General features: G+C 37.7%; 1 protein-coding gene across 6 annotated transcripts in view; it reads right to left on the reverse strand.

Annotated features, from left to right (window-relative positions):
• RHOT1 (ras homolog family member T1) overlaps positions 1-23,621 on the reverse strand; it is an 85,169-nt gene that overhangs the window by 10,802 nt on the left and 50,746 nt on the right. For 2 of the 6 annotated variants that reach the window (XM_017890943.1, XM_017890946.1), the window contains exons 9-20: positions 20,918-21,016; positions 19,989-20,097; positions 18,849-18,969; positions 15,252-15,336; positions 14,735-14,880; positions 13,089-13,189; positions 10,938-11,068; positions 9,830-9,913; positions 7,110-7,229; positions 5,567-5,769; positions 4,422-4,517; positions 2,611-2,733 (exon numbers count right to left, since the gene is read on the reverse strand). In XM_017890943.1, the coding sequence (XP_017746432.1) occupies positions 2,611-2,733; positions 4,422-4,517; positions 5,567-5,769; positions 7,110-7,229; positions 9,830-9,913; positions 10,938-11,068; positions 13,089-13,189; positions 14,735-14,880; positions 15,252-15,336; positions 18,849-18,969; positions 19,989-20,097; positions 20,918-21,016 (1,418 nt within the window). Of the gene's footprint in view, positions 1-406; positions 1,103-2,610; positions 2,734-4,421; positions 4,518-5,566; positions 5,770-7,109; positions 7,230-9,829; positions 9,914-10,937; positions 11,069-13,088; positions 13,190-14,734; positions 14,881-15,251; positions 15,337-18,848; positions 18,970-19,988; positions 20,098-20,917; positions 21,017-23,621 lie in introns of those variants that run through there. The other 4 variants (XM_017890945.1, XM_017890944.1, XM_017890947.1 and 1 more) reach the window with 4 other exon arrangements.

The raw sequence follows: 23,621 nt of genomic DNA on the forward strand, positions 1-23,621 counted from the left end.
TAAACCAATTTTATTTGAAAGCTAACTAAACCAATCTAGGAATAAAATTGTCACCAGGGACACAGACGATGAATCAATCTGTAATTATGGACAATCAAGAGTTTCTAGAATAGGTAAAAAAAAAAAAAATAGGTGGTTTGTGATCAGCAATTATGGGGAGCCAAGGTGAGTCCACCAAAATAAGATATCAAATAGATGTTGCTTGCTAATTAGATAAAATTATGATATTGGTAGATCAGAGGAATATGGAAGAAATTATATACTGATTTTAGAAAAATCCTTCATGAAATATCTGATAAGACAGGAAGATAAAATGTGGGCTGGATAATAACATATTTTTCATTGACTGAAAAATCCTTTCCCAAGAATTTTGAACCTGTCATTATACTATACGGCTTGCTCAGTTTAGTACTCTCCCTCTTTCCAACCTCTGGGTATTCAACATCATTTTTTTTATCAGTAACTTGAAAGACAGTACATATCTACCAAATTTGCAAATAGCACAATGCTTAGAGAGATATATAATGGGACAAATGACAGAAATAATGTTTGAAATGATTGAACTAGAACAAATGGATCAAAAAGAAGAATATGACATTTAATAGAGATATGTATGTATCTGCATTTAGATTTAAAGCATCAACTAAAAAATGCCAAATACACAATTAGAAAGGAGGGGACATCTGTCTCTTCATATGAAAAACATCTGACTTTAATTAACCCCAAGATAATATATGTCAACAGTGGGATGGGACTGCCAAAAAGTTAATTCATGCCCTAGACAGATGCTGTCCTAATGGTGAAACACAGCTGCCCACTGTTCTGGACTAGTCACACTACAACTGCAACACTGCTTTCTATTCTTGGTGGCACCTTTTAAGAGGTACTGTGAAAACCTAAGGGGCTTTCAGATGAAGACAACCAGGAATGATGAGTTCACTAAACCATCTAATTTAAGAAAAGGCTGAAAGAAATGGGAATGTTCTACCTGGAGAAGAGAAAATTAGGGGAGACATGATGGCCGTCTTCAAATGCCTGAAGGATTGCTATGTTGAAGAGGGAGTAGAATAGTCGTATGTTGTTCTAAAGGGCAGAACTAAAACTAAAGAGAGAAAGTTATAGGGAAAACATTTAGTTAAAAAAAAATAATAAAAGCAAAAGCAAAAACGCTTTCCAATGAGGCAAGCCATCAGCAGATAAACAGCACTCTCTCAGGAAGGCTTGCAGGAAGGCATTCTAACAGGAGGTTAGGCCAGATGAATTCCAGAATCTCTTCCAACTCAACGATTCCCAAAACTGGAGCACCTGCGTGTTGTTTGGTTTGAACTAGCCTTGCATTTTCTGTCAGTCATCATGAGAGAATCTGTCTATGTTACTACTTTACAAGGTGCTGAAGCACAGAAGCAGAACTTTGCCACCAAATGAGTGTGGTGATCCCTTCAAAGCAGTCACCTGAGATGGTTGCATTCTTATTCCAGAGCTGCTAGTGCTTGAAACATCACTGAAACTCTTAGAATGCCTTCAAAATCAGTTTCTGACTCATAGAAGAAATAAACTCACTGTTTCACAGACACATCCACTATATTGCTGGTGGATACAAACTATGGTCATTTGATATAAAGTCTAGCCCTCAGTGAGTGTCCAAATGGTGAGCCAAATAACTGACCCATTTCTAACTAAAATTGAATATTTAGCTTGTTCATCCATCTTAATCCAGCCCAGCTCCCAATGACTTTTAAATGATTTCAAAAACCTAATGCATACAAATATGACATCAAGTACAAATTAGTATTTAGCTCTTAAATGCTCAAAAAATGTAAAACTGTTTTGAACAAAGGTAGCATGATCAGAATAAGAATACAACCTTCCAAGATTATTGCTTTGAGGGAATATATGCATCCTTTTTTTTTCTCTTTCTTTCTTAAAAGCGTATTACTTTATAGGATTACTTCATGCTTTTGGTTCAATTATAAAGACCTAAAAAACCAGTACTACAGATCTTTTCCTCTTTTCCATATTCCTTTGAGTTCTTAAAGTTGGTTATTATCCTCATGTCTAGAAACCATGTTCTTTCAAATAAACACTCCAGGTGCTTAAAAGTAAAAGTAGATTATAATTATAAATGGTTTCAAGAATAGAATATTTTTTCAAACCCAAAATACTGTTCACATTACTATGGTTTTAATGAGATATATTATTTCAATGTAAGCTGAGTACAGTATAATATAATATCTTTCATTTAGGATCAACGTGTCTTTTCTTTACTACAAAAGTCCTAATCTATTTCTATTATTTCTATAACTCACAGCCAAAAGATTTTAATTTCCCTATACATATTATCTTTTAATAGGAAAGATAATTTATCTTCCTTATGAAAAAAATCATCCAAAATCTTATTTTACAGTCCTCTAAATATACCTATTAGTTTAAAAACACTATTAAGGATGCTTTCAAAACTAAACATTGCATCACAGTGAGAATTTTAGTGGAAGTTAGTTGGGCATCAGTCAGCTTGTCTTTGTAGTGAGTATCTGTATAATAAATAGTTATCCGCTTTTTTCTTTTGTATTTTAACAGAATGCCTGGTACCCAGTAAATAAAGTTAAGAACCTGTTAAGAACTGCAGTGAAGATTTTGTTCTTTACAGATTGCAGCAAGTCTGAGTTGAGGAAGTTCTGACAGATGCAAAATGTACACCTGTTGCAGGTGCACATACAGCGTAACCGGGCATGGCTGCGAAAACACACAGAAGGACAGGAGTTGAGTTCTTACTTACAAATATGGCACAAGTCAGGGTGTGCCAACTTAAAAAAATAAAAGACTTAGGCATAAGCAACACTCTTTGTAGAAAGGAAAAGGACAGTGTGGGGCATGCTAAAGTTGTGCAGAATTCCACATTTACCAAAAACACAATAAACAGTAATAGCTTCCTCCTCCCTCCCTGTAGAAAATCTAGGGAAAATTAGCTGACACTTTTGCTTTTTTTGGAGGGGGGATGGAATTATTATTACATGGATTTTTGTGGAATAAATATGCACAGCAATAGATGGCACCCTTGTCTAAATTAATAAAAAGAAAAACTGAGTAAGCCATAAGCACCCACCAAAAGGACAAAGTTTGCTAGCGTTTAAATAACCATTCCCTCCTCCTCCTCCCTCAGCATACACACATGCCTGAAAACCAGGAAGGAGAAGAATGATAAATACACAAACGAGTCAAAAGACAAGTATATTCAACCCTGAGAAGATGTGAACAACGTCTTTACTTCATCAAGCACCCTGGCTCTCAAAGGAACTAAATCAAGGTGCTTTATAAATTTCCACTCAAAATATAGGGTTGATTTCATCTGCTACCCAAACACAGCAACTAAATATGACAGTATGAAACTCTGGATAAGGATGTAAAAATCAACAATGGATCCAATTGAAATTAGATATGAAATTTAGGGAGGCTTTCTGACTCCTTTCTGGTTGAGTAGAGTTGTACTAGTTGGTGCAGGCACAGGGGACAACCCATTTCACCTCAGCTCTAACTACCAAAGTAGGGGGTCTCCAATGACTGTTCAGTGGTCAGAGCCACTCATTCATACAAAGCCATCACACCACCCATGAAGAGGTACTGGCTCAGAACCCACTCAGAAGAGCACCACCTGATGAATCAATGACATAAATTCCTGTAACACCTGAACATTTTTTTATAGGCTTCTCAGTCAAAGGACTGGCCCAATCTGACTTGGCTTAGCTTGTGAGATCTCATGAGACCACAGCACACGGTGGCATGGTTGTGGCGATTAGCAGCATTCCAATAATGCCTAATTCCCAACACGAAGAAAAACAAGAATTAATTTTAAAAAAAATTTTATAGGCTCAAGACATTCCTTTTCATTTTTTTTTTTTTTTTTGACTTGTGATGATGAACAAATCACTGCTACTAAGTCACTGCCAGCTGTCATACTGGAATCCATCTGTTATTTTATAAATCAAATCTGATTCTTTAACATACACAAGGCTCCACCCACCAAAAAGGAGAGATGCAAAGTATGCTTAGCAACAGGCAGATGCTTCATGAGAAGTAGTTTGGGATTAACCATATAAACAAGTGGTCCACGTATGTACATTTATCATATAACACACACACACACACACACACACGCACACACATAACACACACAGAATTACAATAAAATGTTTTAAAAATGCAGATGTAAAAACACAGTTGCAGTTACTGTAACTACAAGATTAAAGAAGTACATTTATGTAGTAAGGAAGACAACGTAATATACAGTTAGGCAGCAAGCCTGACCAAGCAGTGCGTTTCTACATAATTACTAAATGTTAATTATAGCAAGAAAGGAAATTTGGTCATTCTCTAAGAAAATATCAACAAAATCCCACAGAAGTCATAAAGAAAAAGTAACTTACAAAGCAGTTTTTAGAAAGACCCAGATTTTTCTCAAATTCTCTATTCTATCAGTGTGGCCCATGTCTCGGGAGAGTCTGTCTCTGTAATGATCCTCTCTGTAGATAACATACATGAGAGTTTTAAAGCAAAGGTAAAACATAAATAAGGTTTTGGTTATTCTATAATAATAGGAATGACTTGTCTTCGAATACAAATAGAAATTCAAGGGTTTGTTGCATCTAAAAAAAGTATTAGGTAATAAAATAGCAGTAAAGTTAACTCTGACTTTAAAAATCTGTACAAATCAACACTTTTTTGAAAAATGTCAGTCTTGGTTTATAGCAATGTTTGATTATTACTCTATTTTACACTACAGTTTTCATAAGAAGAAAAATAATTTAGAGACTAACATAAGAATAAGTAGAATAAGCTATAAAGTCCTGAGAAACGCACTGCCTGAAAAACTATTTTGTTACAAAACAGAATTTATACAAACACACTACTTGAGGGAAATGCCATTAAGAACCATGCAATTTTAAGGCAGTTAGTAAACTACAGAGATGACCACAGTTATGTGCTTGTGCATATGCATGTATAGATATATAATAAATGTACATGAAATTTGTGGCTCATAACGCTTAATGTAAAACATTTATACAGTAGAAATTCCAATTACAACTACTCTTTACAGCACTTAAAAAAGACATATCCTGAACTCAAGCATACCCATAATTTCAACATAAATTAGTAAAAGATTTTAGAAAACTTCATATACCTAAGGTCAATAACAGAAAAATGTAAAAATAAACTTTGTTCATATGAAAATGCTTTATAAGCATAGAACAACATGATGCCAACCCCATTTTATTCCAGTAAAACTATTTTTTAATGCTGGGTAGGGCGTTGTGTTTCATTGTACTATCCTATTAAGATAGTTAGAGCCTGCTCAAAAATATACAAATATTGCCAGAAGTATTGTTTATATCGTTTTATTGCCGCATTCAAACCAAACTTGCATTTACTCAAATTTGTACCTTCTCATTACAAAGTATCTTTCTGTTGCTGAACAATTCCTATGTGACAAAGATATTCCCTTCATGGCTAATAATGGCATGCAATGTTATGAACCATGCAACATGAAAATGAAGACAGAGCAAGTACTTACGGATACATGGCCATTGTTGTCAATTTAACAAAGATATCCTTACTGGGGGCATCAGCAGTATTGCAAGTGAAGGCTTGTGGTGGAGGCATTTTGTGTTTCCTGCAGAAATCAGTAGGTGAAATACTATATTCTTGTTTAACTTCATGCAGGTCTGACTTTGCAGCTACGATTAAGCAAGGTATTCTGCTGTCCATAAAGTGTTGCTATGGAACAAAAAATGAAATCAAAATCTGATAATAAGTTCAAAAATTACTATTTAATTAAATGTGAACCACACATTTCCTCCAGATAGGCAAAGCAACAGTATTTTTTTTTTTTTTTTTTTTTTTTTTTTTGAGACGGAGTCTCGCTCTGCCGCCCAGGCTGGAGTGCAGTGGCCGGATCTCAGCTCACTGCAAGCTCCGCCTCCCGGGTTCACGCCATTCTCCTGCCTCAGCCTCCCAAGTAGCTGGGACTACAGGCGCCCGCCACGTCGCCCGGCTAGTTTTTTGTATTTTTTTTAGTAGAGACGGGGTTTCACCATGTTAGCCAGGATGGTCTCGATCTCCTGACCTCGTGATCCGCCCCGTCTCGGCTCCCAAAGGTTGGCTTGGGTTACAGGGCCTTGAGCCACCCGTGCCCGGCACAACAGTAGTTTCAAAGCGAAAAAATGAACGAAAAGGCAAAGATTGGCAGTGGTCTAGGTAAATCTCATATAATAAATAAGATCCAGACCACTTTTCCAATGCTGATGACAAAACAGACCTATACTGATTCTTTAGATTACAATTTAAAAAAATATGTAATTAAAAACACACATTAAACACACATATTTTGAAATATAAAGAAATCCACCTAAATTCTTCTATAAAAACTACTTTCATTTTTTCATATCACCTCTAGCCCTTGAGCACATGCATTTATATGGTGTTTGTACAGTTGCAGTCATGCTGGACATAATCACTTAAAAATGTAATATTGTGTCCTCCATGTTCTTCAGAATTCAAAACCATTTTTAATTTTCCATTTATTGTTTTAATTTATTTTTTAAATATTGTCTAATATTCCACTAGATTATTTTATCTTACTTCAGTAAATCATCGTCCATTGTCAGCCATCTTGATTATTTCCAGTTTTTTGCTATTTCATAATCTCTAAGTAACTGATAGACTTCCTAAGCTTCAGGTTTATCCCTTTCCTCTGGCTGTTATTCTTGGTATATTTGGCAATATATAATCCATACGTACTACTCTTTTTTTTTCATCAGAGAGAAGGCAGACATATGTAACTTTAACAGCCAGGAAGACTTGCATTAATGCAAAAGTTCTCAATCAAGAAGCACCTCAGAATCACATGTAGAAAACTTCTAGAAATATATAGGTCTGAGACTCTACCACTTTAGAACAAAACCAGAACCTTTAGGGATAGGGTAAAGATGTATGTATTTTTAAAAAGCTCCACACATGATGTTGTTGCATTTTTGTGGTTAAGAAATACCACACTGCAATTCCATAAAAACTCCATATGAAGTTACATTTAGTCATAGTCTGTAGGAGCAACAAACCTTAAAAATCCTGGCACAGTATTCAAAGGATTTGGGATTGCTGACATCATATACCAGGCACACAACATCACAAATGATCTCAGCTTCAGTTAGAAATTCCGATTCTGAGATATCATGCAACTTGTAAAAGAAAGACAATGAAATATATAAGTATCATAATATTGACATATTAAGTCATGATAGCTTATTACTTCCTCCCCCTGGGCTTCCTAACTTTAAAAGTACTGGTTAAACATAACTTTTCAGGCCATTTTTTAAAGTAGAAAGTATAGACAAATAAGTATCTTCTGTTTCTGTAGACTAAAAATGGTGATTAAGATTCTGTGGAAGCTTAGCCAAGCACACTGACATGTGCCTATAGTCCCAGCTACTGGGGAGGCTAAGGCAGGAGAATCGCTTGAGCCTGGAAAGCAGAGGTTACAGTGAGCCGAGATCGTGCCACTGCACTCCAGCCTGGGTGACAGAAGTGAAACCCTGTCTCAAAAAAAAAAAAAAAAAAAAAAAAGATTCTATGGCAGCTAGTATTAGTGAGTGACTAATGTGTGGCAGCAGGCCCTCTACATGCATTGTTTACATTCTACAGAAAAGGAGACGGGCTAGAAAGTTTAAGTCAGCTGCCCATGGTACACATCTAGGAAGTTATCAAATCAAAATTTGAACTCAGATATGATTCTCAAATCTATTTTCTTTCTACCACACCACCTTTTCTCCCCCACTAATCAAAAACAAAAAGCAAATAACTCTTTACAGTAAGGTCATTTTGCTCTGTTTCACTGCCACTCTTTGGTGTTTATTATAAAATTTCTTAAATATTCCATCTATGATATAATGATCTCCAACAAGAGTAAAATTCAGGGGTGGGCACTGTGGCTCACACCTGTAATCCCAGCACTTTGGGAGACTGAGGTGGGCAAACCGCTTGAGCCCAGGAGTTTGAGACCAGCCCGGGATGAGGTTTCTCCATGTTGGTCAGGCTGGGGTGATCCACCCGCCTTGGCCTCCCAAAGTTTGCTGGGATTACAGGCATGAGCCACCACATCCAGCCCATATAAGCGTCCTTCTACTGTATTTCATGGTGTCTTTTCAGCCCTTCTTTTGTACTTTTTTTATTGTTTGTTTGATTTTATTGCTACTTGCAGAGCAGGGCTAACCCATAGGCAGTGTGCCTAGAGTAGCCTATACATTTTTAAGGCTAACATATTTGTTAAATATTCCCTTCCCTGCTAAATAAACTTGATTCAGATTATAGATAAACTACCAAGCATTAGCAGGATTTTCATATTAATTTCTAGTCAATAGTACAGGAAATAATTTAAAAAAAAATAGAAGTATGCAGTCATAAATAAGGAGTTCATGTCCTTTGCAGGGACATGGATGAAGTTGGAAGCCATCATTCTCAGCAAACTAACACAGGAACAGAAAACCAAACACTGCATGTTCTCACTCATAAGTGGGGGTTGAATAATGAGAATACATGGATACAGGGAGGGGCACATCACACACCGGGGCCTGTCAGGGGCTGAGGGGCAAGGGAAGGGAGAGCATTAGGACAAATACCTAGTGCATGCGGGTCTGAAAACCTAGATGATGGGTTGACCTATCCAACAAACCTGCGCAAGTATCCCAGAACTTAAAGTAAAATTAAAAAAAAAAAAAAAAACAAAAATAGAAGTAGAAGAAAGTAAAAGGGGAGTTCATTTTTTTCACTTTTTTTTTGTTTGTTTTTGAGGCGGAGTCTCACTTTGTCATCCAGGCTGGAGTGCAGTGGCACAATCTTGGCTCACTGCAACCTCCGCCTCCCAGGTTCACGCGATTCTCCTGACTCAGCCTCCTAAGTACCTGGGATTACAGGCACATGCCACCACGCCCAGCTAATTTTTGTATTTTTAGTAGAGACAGGGTTTCACCATGTTGGCCAGGCTGGTCTCGAACTCCTGACCTCAGGTGATCCACCTGACTCAGCCTCCCAAAGTGTCGGGATTACAGGTGTGAGCCACCACACCTGGCCCGTTTTTTTCCACTTTCTTATTGTGGTACAGCTAACGTGCAATTAAGCGTACCAATAGATGAATTTTTATTTATATCTATACCTATGTAATTATCACATAGATAAAAAGACTTAAAATTCTTTTTTTTCCCCCTGGAGATGGAGTTTCGCTCTTGCTGCCCAGGCAGGAGTGCAATGGCATTATCTCAGCTCACCACAACCTCTGCCTCCTGGGTTCAAGTGATTCTCCTGCCTCAGCCTCCTGAGTAGCTGGGATTACAGGCATGAGCCACCATGCCCGGCTAATTTTGTATTTTTAGTAGAGATGGGGTTTCTCCATGTTGGTCAGGCTGGTCTTGAACTCCTGACCTCAGGTGCTCTGCCTGCCTTGGCCTCCCAAAGTGCTGGGATTACAGGCATGAGCCACCACGCCCAGCCAAAAGACAAAATTCTAATGAATAAACCAGATGAAAAAAAATAAAATCAAGCTTGGCTTGGTGGCACATGCCTGTAGTCCCAGCTCCTTGGGAGGCTGAGGTGGGAGATCCCCTGAGCCCAAGAGCTGGCCAGGACAACATAGTTAAGACCGTGTCTCTAAAAAAATTAAATATAAAAAAAAAATCACACCCAAGTTCTATATAGAGTAATTCAATTGAAGCCACTTTGTTTTCAAAGAGCCATTTTAAAATGTATCCAATAATTAGAAATTTTTGTATGCCACAGAATTTCTTACCAATAAGTATTTCTCTTGTCCATATACATAAACAGTGTTAATCGCATAGTAGGATTTATGATCTTCACGAATTTTCTTCTGCCTCTGAAAACAGAACACTGAAAATCTCAATATCTGCAGTAACTAGTTTTCAACAATACACAAACACCTCTGTGTATATGTGCAGGTGTGTTATAAATAAAAGGGCATTCTTCCCTACACTGTGTACTATTTATCAGTACAAAGGAGATACTGATTTTATGTTTCTTAGTTCTTAAGACCTAAAATAAAAAGATGTATTTGTTCTGCATAAAGTACAAGCAGAAGCTAAAAAGGAAGGAAACTATCCCTATTACTGCAAGTATACTCTAGAGCCACCTGCTGGCAATCTTCATTATACTATAATTTGGTCTGATCGAGATGAATACCCACCTAGAAATATGTTGGCAGGATGTGGTGGCACATGCCTGTAATCTCAGCACTTTGGGAGGCCAAGGTGGGAGGATCACTTGAGCTCAGGAGTTCAAGACTACCCTGGGCAACATGGCAAAACCCCATCTCTACTAAAAATACAAAAATTAGCTGGGCCTGGTGGTTCACACCTGTAGTCCCAGCTGCTCTGGGGGCTGAGCTGGGAGGATCACCTAAGCCCAGATGGTTGAGGCTGCAGTAAGCCATGATCACATCATTGAACTCCAGTCTAGCCAACAGAACAACACCTTTCCTCAAAAAAAAAAAAAAAAAAAAAAAAAAGGAAGAAGAAGAAAAGAAATATAAGAAATATGTCTTCTTCTTCTTACTCAAGGGAGTAGTAAGAACTAGATAACAATATTCAATTCAAAATATTTACTGTGCATTTCCTTCATGCCAAGAACTGTGTCAGGTGCTTTCACATCTGTAGTCGTTTAATGCCCATTTAAACACTGGTTAAAAAAAGACAAATGAATGAGCTAATATCAATGAAACAAAAAGACAGTTCAACAGGATTATTGTTACATTTAGACTGTACTTGACTAATACAGGCCACTGAGTTCTAATAATTATCTAAAAATGTCAGTGGCTATAAAACATATAAACTTGTAACTATAAAAATTCGTTGGATAAAACTGTATTTTACAAGAACTCTCACCACTAAGTTTCTTCCAAGAAGAGCCTGAAGAACTCCACTTTTCCCACAGTTTTTCACTCCAATTACATTACATCTGAACACATTTCTTTGAGTTTGTTTTTTCTGCAGGTCTATCTTTTTATCTCTTGTCACTAAAATAATAATAATAATAAAAACCCACTAAATATATACCACTTAGATTCACTGAGCATCCATTCCACCTTTTGCAAAATAGGGCATTGCTGCTTATCATTTTTATGAAGTAGCTGATCTATAAACAAACACATTGTACGACAGTCAAGCTGTATGTGAATGAAGTACATAGAACGCAGAAAGGCCCCAGTTAGTGGAAAAACGCATTTCTGAAAGTTGACTGGAATGTGAATGTCATGTAACCAAACATTTATTTCATCATAAAATAGTGTATTTTCATAAGGAAAATATCCTACAAATGAATGAAAATTGCTAAGAATATACCCAACATTATATTCCATCTAATTTTTTCTGTGATAAACTGTCACATATTATAAACTAAAAGATGCTATTTCAAATCTGCACTCTCTTGGAGCTGGATCCATAAAAGGAAAAGGGACACACACTTTGGGGTTAGCCATCCTTTCAAACGTAAACTGTAAAAGAGGCATGCCAGAAAACAATGCTGTATCATCAGGACAGCAGGTATCCCTTCCTGAGGTAAAGAGACCTCCTTAGAGCCTGGCACGGTGGTTCATGCCTGTAATCCCAGAACTGTGGGAGGCCAGTGTGGGCAGATCGCAAGGTCAAGAGATTGAGACCATCCTGGCCAACATGGTGAAACCCCATCTCTACTAAAAATACAAAAATCAGCTGGGCATGGTGGCACATGCCTGTAGTCCCAGCTATTTGGGAGGCTGAGGCAGGTGAATTGCTTGAACCCAGAAGGCAGAGGTTGCAGTGAGCCAAGATCTCGTCACTGCACTCCAGCCTGGTGACAGAGAGAGACTCTGTCTCAAACAACAACAAAAAAACCAACAACCTCCTTAGGCTATACCTGAAGACTGAACTACAACAGACCTCACCAGAGATACTAGTGATAGTAGAAAAAAACCAAAAATGATAAAAATATATAATTATGGGATAGTTAAATAAGTTACAGAACATCCATATTGTGACACATTATTAACATTAAGATATATAAAGTATACTTATTGAGGCCGGGCGCGGTGGCTCAAGCCTGTAATCCCAGCACTTTGGGAGGCCGAGACGGGCGGATCACGAGGTCAGGAGATCGAGACCATCCTGGCTAACACGGTGAAACCCCGTCTCTACTAAAAAAATACAAAAAACTAGCCGGGCGACGTGGCGGACGCCTGTAGTCCCAGCTACTCGGGAGGCTGAGGCAGGAGAATGGCGTAAACCCGGGAGGCGGAGCTTGCAGTGAGCTGAGATCCGGCCACTGCACTCCAGCCTGGGCAACAGAGCGAGACTCTGTCTCAAAAAAAAAAAAAAAAAAAAAAAAAGTATACTTATTGATACAGAAAGATGTAAACAATGTGCTGAGTGAAAGAACCTCATGGCTGGCTAGTGACTGTTTTCTTATTTTCTGGTGTTGAATTAAATACTGTCTAATTGGTTAAGTATTTTAAAGGGTACCTGCTCTGTCAATTTAAGAAAGGCTGTCTTCTTGTGCTAGGGCTTCCCGTAAGATATGACAGATTTTCCACCAATAGGGATATAAGAAACTCTTGAAATGATCAGTTCCTTAACTTGCTATTTCCATACATTTGGTTTACTTTAAGTGGTGCACATTCCTTGGCAAGAATGCCTGGCTTACATTACAAGATTTGTGAAAGCTGTATTAATACAGAAAACAGTTAATAGGCATTATTTTTAATGTTTAAAGAAAATTAAAATGCAAGATCAACTGGTAAATCCTTTAATGCCCATAGCTCTTCATTTTCATCAGTGGAGTAACCCCAGGGAGTAGACTTGAAGCTAAGTCTCTACTCTTTATTTCTTTTCATAAACAGTAAAATCAAGCACCTCAACACAAAAGAAATGATCAGATCACAAGGAAAACTAATCGAGTGTAGATGGAAGACTAATGAAGATGAATTTATTCTTACTCTTTGTTACATTTGAAAATGGAGTGTAAATCTCTAATCATGAACTGAACAGTATCTAGATACTTACCTGTAATAGCTGAAGCTTGAGACTCTTGCTCAGTCAATATTGAATAGCCTAGATAGCCCAAATACTCCAGGCACCGCTGTACATCTAAATAAGTCGTGAGCCTATGAAAGAAAAGAATTTAAAATGTGAAAATTCCTAAATATTTATGGGAAAAAAATCCAATAGCTAAAAAACTATGCACCACACCTAATTTTTGTCTAGACTACTTTAATTTCCTATATGCCCAACCACAGTTTTCCTACACTGCCATTCTTTTTTTTTTTTTTGAAAGACAGAGTTTTACTTTGTCATCCACGCTAGAGTGCAATGGCACAAACACGGCTCACTGTAGCCTCAATCCCCTGGGTGCAAGTGATCTTCCTGCATCAGCCCCTCAAGGAGCTGGGACTACAGGCATGTGCCCCCAAGCATGCCTGGCTAATTTATTTTTTAATTTTTAAAAATGTTTTAGTAGAGACAGGGTTTCGCCACATTGCCTAGGCTGGTCTTGAACTCCTGATCTCAAGTGATCCATCCGCCTTGGCCTCCCAAAGTGCTAGGATTATAGGTATGAGCCACGTTGCCTGGCCCTACACTGCTGTTCTTAAGGCAGAGAAGAAAGGGAGAAGAATGCAAGATGGCAGGTAATTCCTCTCTCTACTCCATCTGCCCAGAAACACCAAGGCCACAAAGATAAGCAGTGAGTGGCTGGTAAAATCGTGATAGAGTGGGGATATTTTACGTGATCTACTTTCCAAGTTAATATAAAGTTAATACATTTTCAAATATTAGCCAGTTGAGGACTTAATAAAACACAGATGAAAAAGTGACAAAGGTGGCCAGGCACAGTAGCTCATGACTGTAATCCCAGCACTTTGGGAGGCCGAAGTGGGTGGATCACCTGAGGTCAGGAGTTCCAGACCAGCCTGACCAACATGGAGAAATCCCGTCTCTACTAAAAATACACAATTAGCCAGGTGTGGTGGTGCATGCCTGTAATCCCAGCTACTTGGGAGGCTGAGGTAGGAGAATCGCTTGAATCCGGGAGGCTGAGGTTGCAGTGAGCTGAGATCGCACCACTGCATTCCAGCCTGGGCAACAAGAGCAAAATTCTGTCTCAAAAAAAAAAAAAGTGACAAAGGTGCAAAAATAATCTGAAATTAGCCTTTCTTACATATCTGAAAAAAGAAAAGATCCTAATGTTGAGTCAGTTAAGGCTAAAGCAATTATGTCACTATGCAAGACCAGAAGATTCCCTTAATACCCTAGGTATAATATCAACCACGCTATAACTAGGTTGTAGACAAATCCTCACAAAATCTTACTAAGAGTTCATTAAAGGCTAGGCGTGGTAGCTCATGCCTGTAATCCCAGCACTTTGGGAGGCTGAGGCAGAAAGATCACTTGAGGCCAGAAGTTCAAGACCAGCCTGGCCAACATGGTGAAACCCTGTCTCTACTAGAAATACATCATCCAAAAGAAAACAGTCCCTTCCTGATAAATTTATAGAACATTTATAGTTCATCTTAGAGATATCAGCAGCTAATCTTGCAATTATGATTGAAGCATTTCATAAGGTCTCACAAGCTTACAAAGTAACAAATGTAATACATAATAATTTTAAACTATTTGCAACTCTAGAGGAAAGAGGGGAGCTCTATACTCACGTCCACTGGGAAAGGAATCCCTGGTAGGTTATCCAGCCTCTCTCATTGGTACAAACTGTATTATTCACATCTGGCCCCCAAGGTATGTAAGGGAAAACTTTAAATAAATCTTTAAGCTCATCAGGTGACAAAGCACAGTCTCTATCCTGAAGAAACACAAGGATACATAATGTTTAGATAGCTAAGATACTAATTCCCAACACAAAAGTCCCCCAATCTAGTAAAGCTATGCTTTTTAAAACTACTTAACAAGTGACAAGAAATTTTACATTTTATCAAGAAAATTCCTCACGTGTATATAAGAAAACCTTTAAGAGTCTATTAGAAATTAGACATTTTCATCTTGAGAAAACAACAAAGGTAAACAGCAGAAAATATTTTTGCGAATTTTACTTAGAGAGGTTAAGCAGTTTTTGGCTATGTGATATACACATCCCATAGCTCAGGGAACAGAGTTATATCATTCACTGAAAAATATTTTCCTATATATTATGGAAAATTACAGCTAAAGGCTTACCAAATCATGCTTGTCAAAGGTGCTTTGGAGAAACAAATATGCATGATGATTTAATTCAGTAGTGCAATCAGGAGGTATTTTTAGCCTGTTGAAAAAATTCAAGAGTAAAATAAATCATTAATCAAATTTTAAAATTTAAGAAATGAATATAAAATTGCAACAAGTCTTTTGTGAGGTAATACCATTTACAAGAATATCTTCACTTGGTATCATTTAGATTTCCCAAGGAAACTCTCTGGAGTGATTTTGGCACTCTTCAGAAGAGTCATAATAATGCTCATTCCAAAGTAACAACATTTTCTTTCTTTCCCGTTTTTAAATTCAGACAGGGTCTCACTGTTGCCCAGGCTACAGTGCAGTGGCATGATCACAGCTCACTGCAGTCTCGACCTCCTGGGCTCAATCAATCTGCCCATCTTAGCCTCTTGAGTAGCTGGGACCACAGGCGCACACTACCATGCCCGGCTAATTTTTGTATTTTTGTAGAGATGGGGTCTCACCCCGTTGCCCAGGCTGGCTTGAATTCCTGGGCTCAAGCAATCCATCCACCTTGGCCTCCCAAAGTGTTGGGATTACAGGCATGAGCCACTGTACCAGGCCCATTTTCTTAAATATCAGAAAAGCAGGTTGAAGGGAAGTGACAGAGCCAAATTTTTATTTATTTATCCACTATTCTAGCAGCAATGTGAAGGATAGAGGAAGAGGGTTCCATAAGGATAGAGAGATTCATGTAGTAGCTCCAGGAAGTTATTTTTCAGAAAATTAAAGGCAAAGAGGATAAAAAAAAACTGAAAGAGATGATTAGTGTAAGCCACAATGCCATAAGACAGGGAATTTCCTAACTGTCATACTTAAAGCAATAAGCAACCTCCCATAGAATTCATCTATTCACATAAATGACACAAGAAAAGAAAACCTTATGAGAGAGTCCTATAACAAATTCATTCATTCAGTATATATTTATTGAAAAATCTAGGAAATTAACTTGAGCCAAGATTTAGTAACTTAGTCAAAGGAAGTTTCAGTTTAGAACTGATTAATGGACTAGGAATCTAATCAGAAAGAACTTTGCTTCCTCAAAAATGGAGAAGTAAAAAACAACAGTCTTTCTGAACCATTACATAGATAGCTGGAGGTGCTATACTAAAATAACAGAGCACCATGAAGGTAATGTGCCAATGAAAAAATGAAGAATGACTGAAAACTCTGAGGCCAGATCCTGGGAAGTCACCACCCCTGAAAAGCTCGCTTCCCTGGGATATAGAAGAGGGATCCCGCAACAAGGCAGTCTCTTGTTTGGGGATGGCACTGGGTCCACTTTTTTTTTTTTTTTTTTTTTTTTNGAGTTATATTATTTTATTCCAAGTCCCACTGAAAATAAAATTGATCATGTAGCTGAGTTATGGTCACTATAATTTACTTCTTACAGTTATATCTTAAATGTCATCCATACTGTCTCAAATATAAATTACTGAATAATCTTCATTCCTTCTTCTCTGTCCTTGTTTCACTATTGCTTAAAACTTTCAAATAATCATACTCATTTATTGAAAGCTTTGAGGTTTAATATAAAGCAGAAAACCAAACCACAATGACATTAATTCAATGGGTCATTGAATTGCTAGCTTTGCCAAGGAAGAGAATCTTCAATGAACTACATTTGGCATGTCTTTTGCTAGAGTTTCTTTGAAAAAGGAAAATAATATTTGCATGTCATGTTTTAAAAACATAACATATAGAAAAATCTAGAGTGATAATGAATTTTTCACTCTACTCAAAATTTCAAAGTAGAACTCCTTAAAATCACTTTATTGTATGTAAAATAGAATATCATTTGTAAAAAAACAAATCAATTTCTGCACATTTTCAGAAATATGTCTGTTATAAAATGAGATAAAGTTATAACTGAGTAGCAGTTGAGATGTGACAACAATTTGGTTATCACATATAATCTGGTTGATTAGACTATCTGGCTCTATTTGGCTTCTATAATCATGATAGAAAAGCAGTTAAAAGGAACTCAAAAAAAATTTAAAAATAAAAATAAAGCAAAGAAAAGAAATGCTGAGGTTTGAACCCTTAATTTTGAAGAAGTGTTAGAATTGTAGTATCATTCACAGGGTGAGCAAGTCATAGAGAGGGGTTCGCTTTTTGGGAAAATGCCCTAAGTTTGATTTGGGCCAGTCATACATTCAACAAAGAATGTTTAACAGGCAGTTCAAAATAATAACTACCACTAAATAATGCTTTAAATTTAACAAAGTGCTTTTGTAGTTATCATCTCATTCGATCTTCACAAAAACCCTATGAGTTGATAGTCAGGACAAATCTTATCATAATCGAATTCATGTCATAAATAGACTTAGGAATGGAAACAATAGATTTGAGGAGAACACAAAATATTTCAACCCTGGTGCTTTTACAGCTTTTAATTCTTTTAAACTCTACTTATAAAAATAAGTATTTTATCCCAGCCTGGGCAACAAAGCAAGGCCCCAACTCAAAACAAAAAAAAAAAAAAAGGCCGGGTGCGGTGGCTCACATCTGTAATCCCAGCACTTTGGAAGGCCAAGGCGGGCGGATCATAAGGTCAGGAGATCGAGACCATCCTGGCTAACACGGTGAAACGCTGCCTCTCTTAAAAATACCAAAAATTAACTGGGTGTGGTGGCGGGCGCCTATAGTCCCAGCTACTCGGGAGGCTGAGGCAGGAGAATGGCGTGAACCTAGGAGGCAGAGCTTGCGCCACTGCACTCCAGCCTGGGTGACAGAGCAAAATTCCCGTCTCAAAAAAAAAAAAAAAGAAAAGAAAAAAGAAAGAAAGAAAGAAAGAAAGAAAGAAGAAGAAAAAGAACCACAAATAGACCTGTCGTTTAGGAAAATACCTACTTCAACTTAAGCTGTTCAGGAAAATACCGACTTCAACTTAAGCTAAGAAGAACAGGCTATAAAACTAAGGGAGAAGAACAACGTAAGAAAAATGTTAACCAGCATATTTCTGAGATCTCTTGACTCCCAAAACAAGTTTGTTGTCTAGCATCTTATTTTTCCTTCCTCAGTAAAACGAACAAAAAAAGATACTTGTAGTCTCCACAAGAAGAGGAAAAGTTTGAGTCATAAGGGAATCAGTGGTTCTCAACTGGGGATAATTTCACTTCAGAGGGCACATTTGGCAATTTCTCAACAGTTCTGGTTGTCACAACTGGAGGTATCACTGACTTCTATGGATGTGATAAACATCCTATACTGCACAGGACATCCACAACAAAAAATTGTCTGGTCCAAAATGTCAATAGTGCTGAGGTTGAGAAATCCTGCTATAAAGCTCTGCTATAACTCTAAAATATTCCCAAATAGCTTAAAGCCCACCTCCCCATGTGTGCTAAATCAACCTTAAAAATATTTAGCAAGTAAAATCAATTACAAGACCAAAGGTGACTGGGCATGGCTCAATGCCTGTAATCACAGCAATTTGGGAGGCCGAGGTGGGAGGGTCACTTGAGCCCAGGAGTTCAAGACCAGCCTGGGCAACATAGTGAGATCCTGTCTCAATAAAAAATTTAAAAAACAAAACAAAACAAAACCAAAGGTACATACAGGGGGAACAAATATTCAGGTGTCAAATCCAGATCATCATCATAACCAAATCGTCGAAGCACAGTCCAAGTAGTTTCGTGTCTCCCTCTCTGGATAAAAAGTGTGTGTAAAAAGAGAAAACCTGAAATAAAGTAAATTAGTAAATAAAGGATACAGAGTCACATAGGAGAAAAGCATGTAACATAATGGCAAGAACTAGATTCATGAACATATGGATGCTATCTTTGCATCATAAAGCTCAAAACAAAACAAAATTCACAAGTATCTCAATGAAACAGAGCTGATTTCAGAGTTGTTTCACATATACACCCAGCTCAGCAAGAGAGATCACAGGAGGAAATGGCCAACATTACATCTCAAGGAATATACTGACGTGCACAAAGTTATACAAGAGTAGTGTTCTACAGATCTTTGAGTTTATTTTTGTCATGGAAAATTCTGGTTTTCAATCTCATTAACTTCACTGTGCCTCTATAATATATTCTCCAGGGAACATTCTATACTGGTAAATTTGACCAATAGACAAAATTCCCTAAAATAATGACTATTTAAAGGCCTGTTTCTGAGTAGGAAGAATTTAAGACACTTTTTTTTTTTTTTTTTGAGACGGAGTCTCGCGTTGACCGCCAGGCTGGATCAGTGCCGCGATCTCAGCTCACTGCAGAGCTCCGCCTCGCCTGGTTCCCGCCTTCTCTCCTCAGCCTCCCAAGTAGCTGGACTACAAGCGCCCGGCACCTCGCAGCTTAGTTTTTTGTATTTTAGTGAGAGACGGTTTCCTGTGTTACAGGATGTCTCCATCTCTGACCTCATTATCGCCGTTCTCGCCTCCCAGTGCTGGATTACGCTTGAGCACGCACGGCAGCTTTTTTTTTTGTTCCAGATAGCTCCTTCCCTCAGGTGGACCTCTGTATCCTTGAGATCCAACCAATTTCCCCACCTCTAATTTATACTGGCAGTAAAGATGATAATCCCCAACAATGGTCTGTCCCTCCCAACTCGTAAATATCCAAATCAGACTTTAGGCATACTAGTAAATATTAACATTTCCTTAAAGTATAAATAATGCAATAAAGACCTTCACCTTCTGCCAAATTTTGAAAATATTAAGTTTCAAAAGGGGGAAAAATACAATTCACCTACCTTTCAGGGTCAACCCACTGTCAGCCACACCATCACTTATATGTTTTCTGACTACATTCTTGACATCCTCCAGAGCTTGAGGAGCTAATGGAGTGTTGAAACAAATCCTCTAGCAAAAAACATAAAAAATATTTAAAAACAAACCAGCATTAAAACCACAAATAATATAAAATGGTAATCTACAAAGCAACATTATATCCAAGAATTGCAACCAAAGAAACATATTCTACATTAGGAATAGTCTCCACTTTGTATTATTTAAGTAAAACATGGGCCGGGCACGGTGGCTCACGCCTGTAATCCCAGCACTTTGGGAGGCTGAGGCAGGCGGATCATGAGGTCAGGAGATCGAGTCTACCCTGGCCAACATGGTGAAACCTCATCTTCACTAAAAATACAAAAATTAGCTGGGTGTGGTGGCACATGCCTGTAGTCCCAGCTACCTGGGAGGCTGAGGCAGGAGAATCGCTTGAATTCAGGAGGCGGAGGTTGCAGTGAGCAAAGATTGCACCATTGCACTCCAGCCTGGGTGACAGAGTGAGACTCTATCTTAAAAAACAAAAGTAAAACATGTCATACTTAGAAACATTTCCAACTCCCTCCATCCTGTATCTAAAACACAGGGCTATTTGTGTAGCTATGTTATTCAAAACTAAGAAAGCAAAATGATTCACAGTTCAGATTCCAAGTTATCCTTAACACACCCACTTTATACCATAAAATGAAGCTATCAAAATCCCCTTAATTCCGGGGCATAAGAGAGTTTTATAGCCTAAGTAAAGGCATATATAGGTTGATGTGATAGTTCTATGTGAAAGAAACTTATGTTTATAACATACTGTTCTTGTTGTTTAAGCTAATACATTTTATAGCTTTCAGCAAAAAAAAAAAAAAAAGATATGCAAATGTCTGAAATAAAGGACCATTACCTGAAAGAAGTTGAGTTCAGCATCATTGAGAGTACCATCATTATCTTGATCAGATATTTTAAATATACGAGTAAGGGCTTTTATACAAGCTGGTTTCATCTATAAATCATTGAGAAAAGAAATAATTATTTAAACTGTGATTTTCATAAGCAATGCTGAGAAAATTCTGATTGTTTTACACAATATCAAATACAACCAACATGAAAAAATGAACTAAAGCAAAGCTATTTACTTTTATATGAAAACCTTTTTAAGTAAATGAGGCAATATTTGCTGGGACTGATAACTGGAACGGTCAAGCTCTCCCCTTATGACCACAAATCCTTTAAGAACAGGTAAAGGAAAGCTGGGTGCGGTGGCTCACGCCTGTAATCCCAGCACTTTGGGAGGCCGAGACGGGCGGATCATGAGGTCAGGAGATCAAGACCATCCTGGCCAACACGGTGAAACCCCGTCTCCACTAAAAATACAAAAAATTAGCCGGGCGTGGTGGCACGCCCCTGTAGTCCCAGCTACTTGGGAGGCTGAGGCAGGAGAATGGCGGGAACCCAGGAGGCGGAGCTTGCAGTGAGCTGAGATCTGGCCACTGCACTCCAGCCTGGGCGACAGAGCCAGACTCCGTCTCAAAAAAAAAAAAAAAAAAAAAAAAAAAAGAAAAGGGAAAATTAATTTTTTGGGGGGATTCATTTTCTAGTCACATAAAGAAGAACTATTTATTTATTTATATCTTCTGTCATTCCATAGAGAATATGAACTGACTTATAAAACTACTAAGGACTTTCCCCTCAACTTCTGATTTCTGACCATCCACCTTCTGATAGCAGAATGAGATTCGTTTTGATCTGTCCCCTGTGTGTATGTTAAAGCTGGGAAATAAAATACGCTTATTCACAAACAAGTGGCAAAATTATCACTGGTCAGTAAGTGTAAAAAATTTTTACTAACTTCCTAGTGTAAGAATTATTTATACTTTAAAAAAGAACTTTGCCTTTTGTGACTCTAAAACTGTTATGACTAGTGCTGCTGGAAATATATTCTGACAATTTCCTTCATTTTTGTTTTATGATTCATCATGGATAGAATAAATAAATGACTATTTGAAAATAAGGCCCACATGCTTTTTCACTGTATAACCACTATAGGGTAATCACTGTCAACAATTTTGAGAATAAAACTTCAAGGAGAGCTTCGAATTTTGTCTAAGCTTGTAAATAGATCTCCTATGGTTCTACCTAAATCAGAGAAATGAGATGTCAAGCTGAGGAAATATAAACTTATTAACTTACAAAATGGTAATGATGACAGCTTTGATCATGCTATCAAACTCAAATGCAGAAAAGAAATTCTTTAAAAAATAGGAAAGAAAATAATTATCTTCCAAACATACACAGATAACCCCTTCTATTCTTGTTTTAAATGGGATCTTTGGGAGAGTAATTTGATATAGTGAGAAAAAGATAAAACTTAAGATACTAAGAGATTAGAAAGAAATGAGAAAAAGAAGTCAGACATTTAGAAAGCATTTGAGGCTGGGTGTGGTGGCTCACACTTGTAATCCTAGCACTTTGGGAGGCCGAGGAGGGCAGATCACCTGAGATCAGGAGTTTGAGACCAGCCTGGCCAACATGGCGAAACCCCATCTCTACTAAAAATACAAAAGTTAGCTGTGTGTGGTGGTGCATGCCTGTAGTCCCAGTACTTGGGATGCTGAGGCAGGAGAATCGCTTGAACCCAGGAGGCAGAGGTTGCAGTGAGCCGAGATTGTACCACTGCACTCCAGTCTGGGAGACAAAGAAAGACTCCGTCTCAAAAAAAAAGAAAGCATCTAATAGGGCTTTCTTTATAAAAGAAAGAGTACTAAATGGACTATAACATCTACAATCACAGGTGATTTATTCTTTAAAATAATGAATGGTAAGATAATGCTTCTATAAATGTGATCCTAATGTTAGACATTAAAGATTAATAAAACTACATTGTTATATTTCATTTACTCTCCTTTAAAATAAGTTGAATAATTTAAACATTTCCAAAAGAAGCAACAGCAAGAATAATATACAAAACAGAACCTAAAGATAACCTTTTATTTTGTCTAAGTGATTTTCCTCACATAATAAAGGGGTACATTTTCAAAAGTAATTTTAAGAAAATAAACAATGTACTTTTCTTCTTCTTTTTTTTTTTTTTTGGAAAGAATCTTGCTGTGTTGCCCAGGCTGGAGTGCAGTGGTGCAATCTTGGCTCACTGCAACCTCCGCCTCCCAGGTTCAAGCGATTCTCCTGTCTCAGCCTCCCGAATAGCTGGGTCTACAGGCATGTGCCACCACGCCCAGCTAATTTTTCGTATTTTTAGTAGAGATGGGGTTTCACCATGTTAGCCAGGATAGTCTCGCTCTCCCCACCTCGTGATTTACCTGCCTCAGCCTCCCAAAGTGCTGGGATTACAGGCATGAGCCATCACACCCAGCCAACAATACACACACTTTTCATTAAAGCTTGAAATGCAAAGCTAAAGAGCTCTAAGGTATTGGCCCAATGTCATATTTAAAAACTAACCACCTGAAAATGTAACATTAAAAAAAGGACTACTAAAAAGTATTAAAAATTCTACTTAATAAAGCTGTAAAAAATTATGGTATTTGGCTGGATGTGGTGGCTCACACACTTTGGGAGGCCAAGGCGGGCAGATCACTTGAGGCTAGGAG

This window comes from Rhinopithecus bieti, unplaced genomic scaffold (assembly GCF_001698545.2).
Source record: "Rhinopithecus bieti isolate Rb0 unplaced genomic scaffold, ASM169854v2 scaffold_19652, whole genome shotgun sequence".
Taxonomy (NCBI): Eukaryota; Metazoa; Chordata; class Mammalia; order Primates; family Cercopithecidae; genus Rhinopithecus; species Rhinopithecus bieti.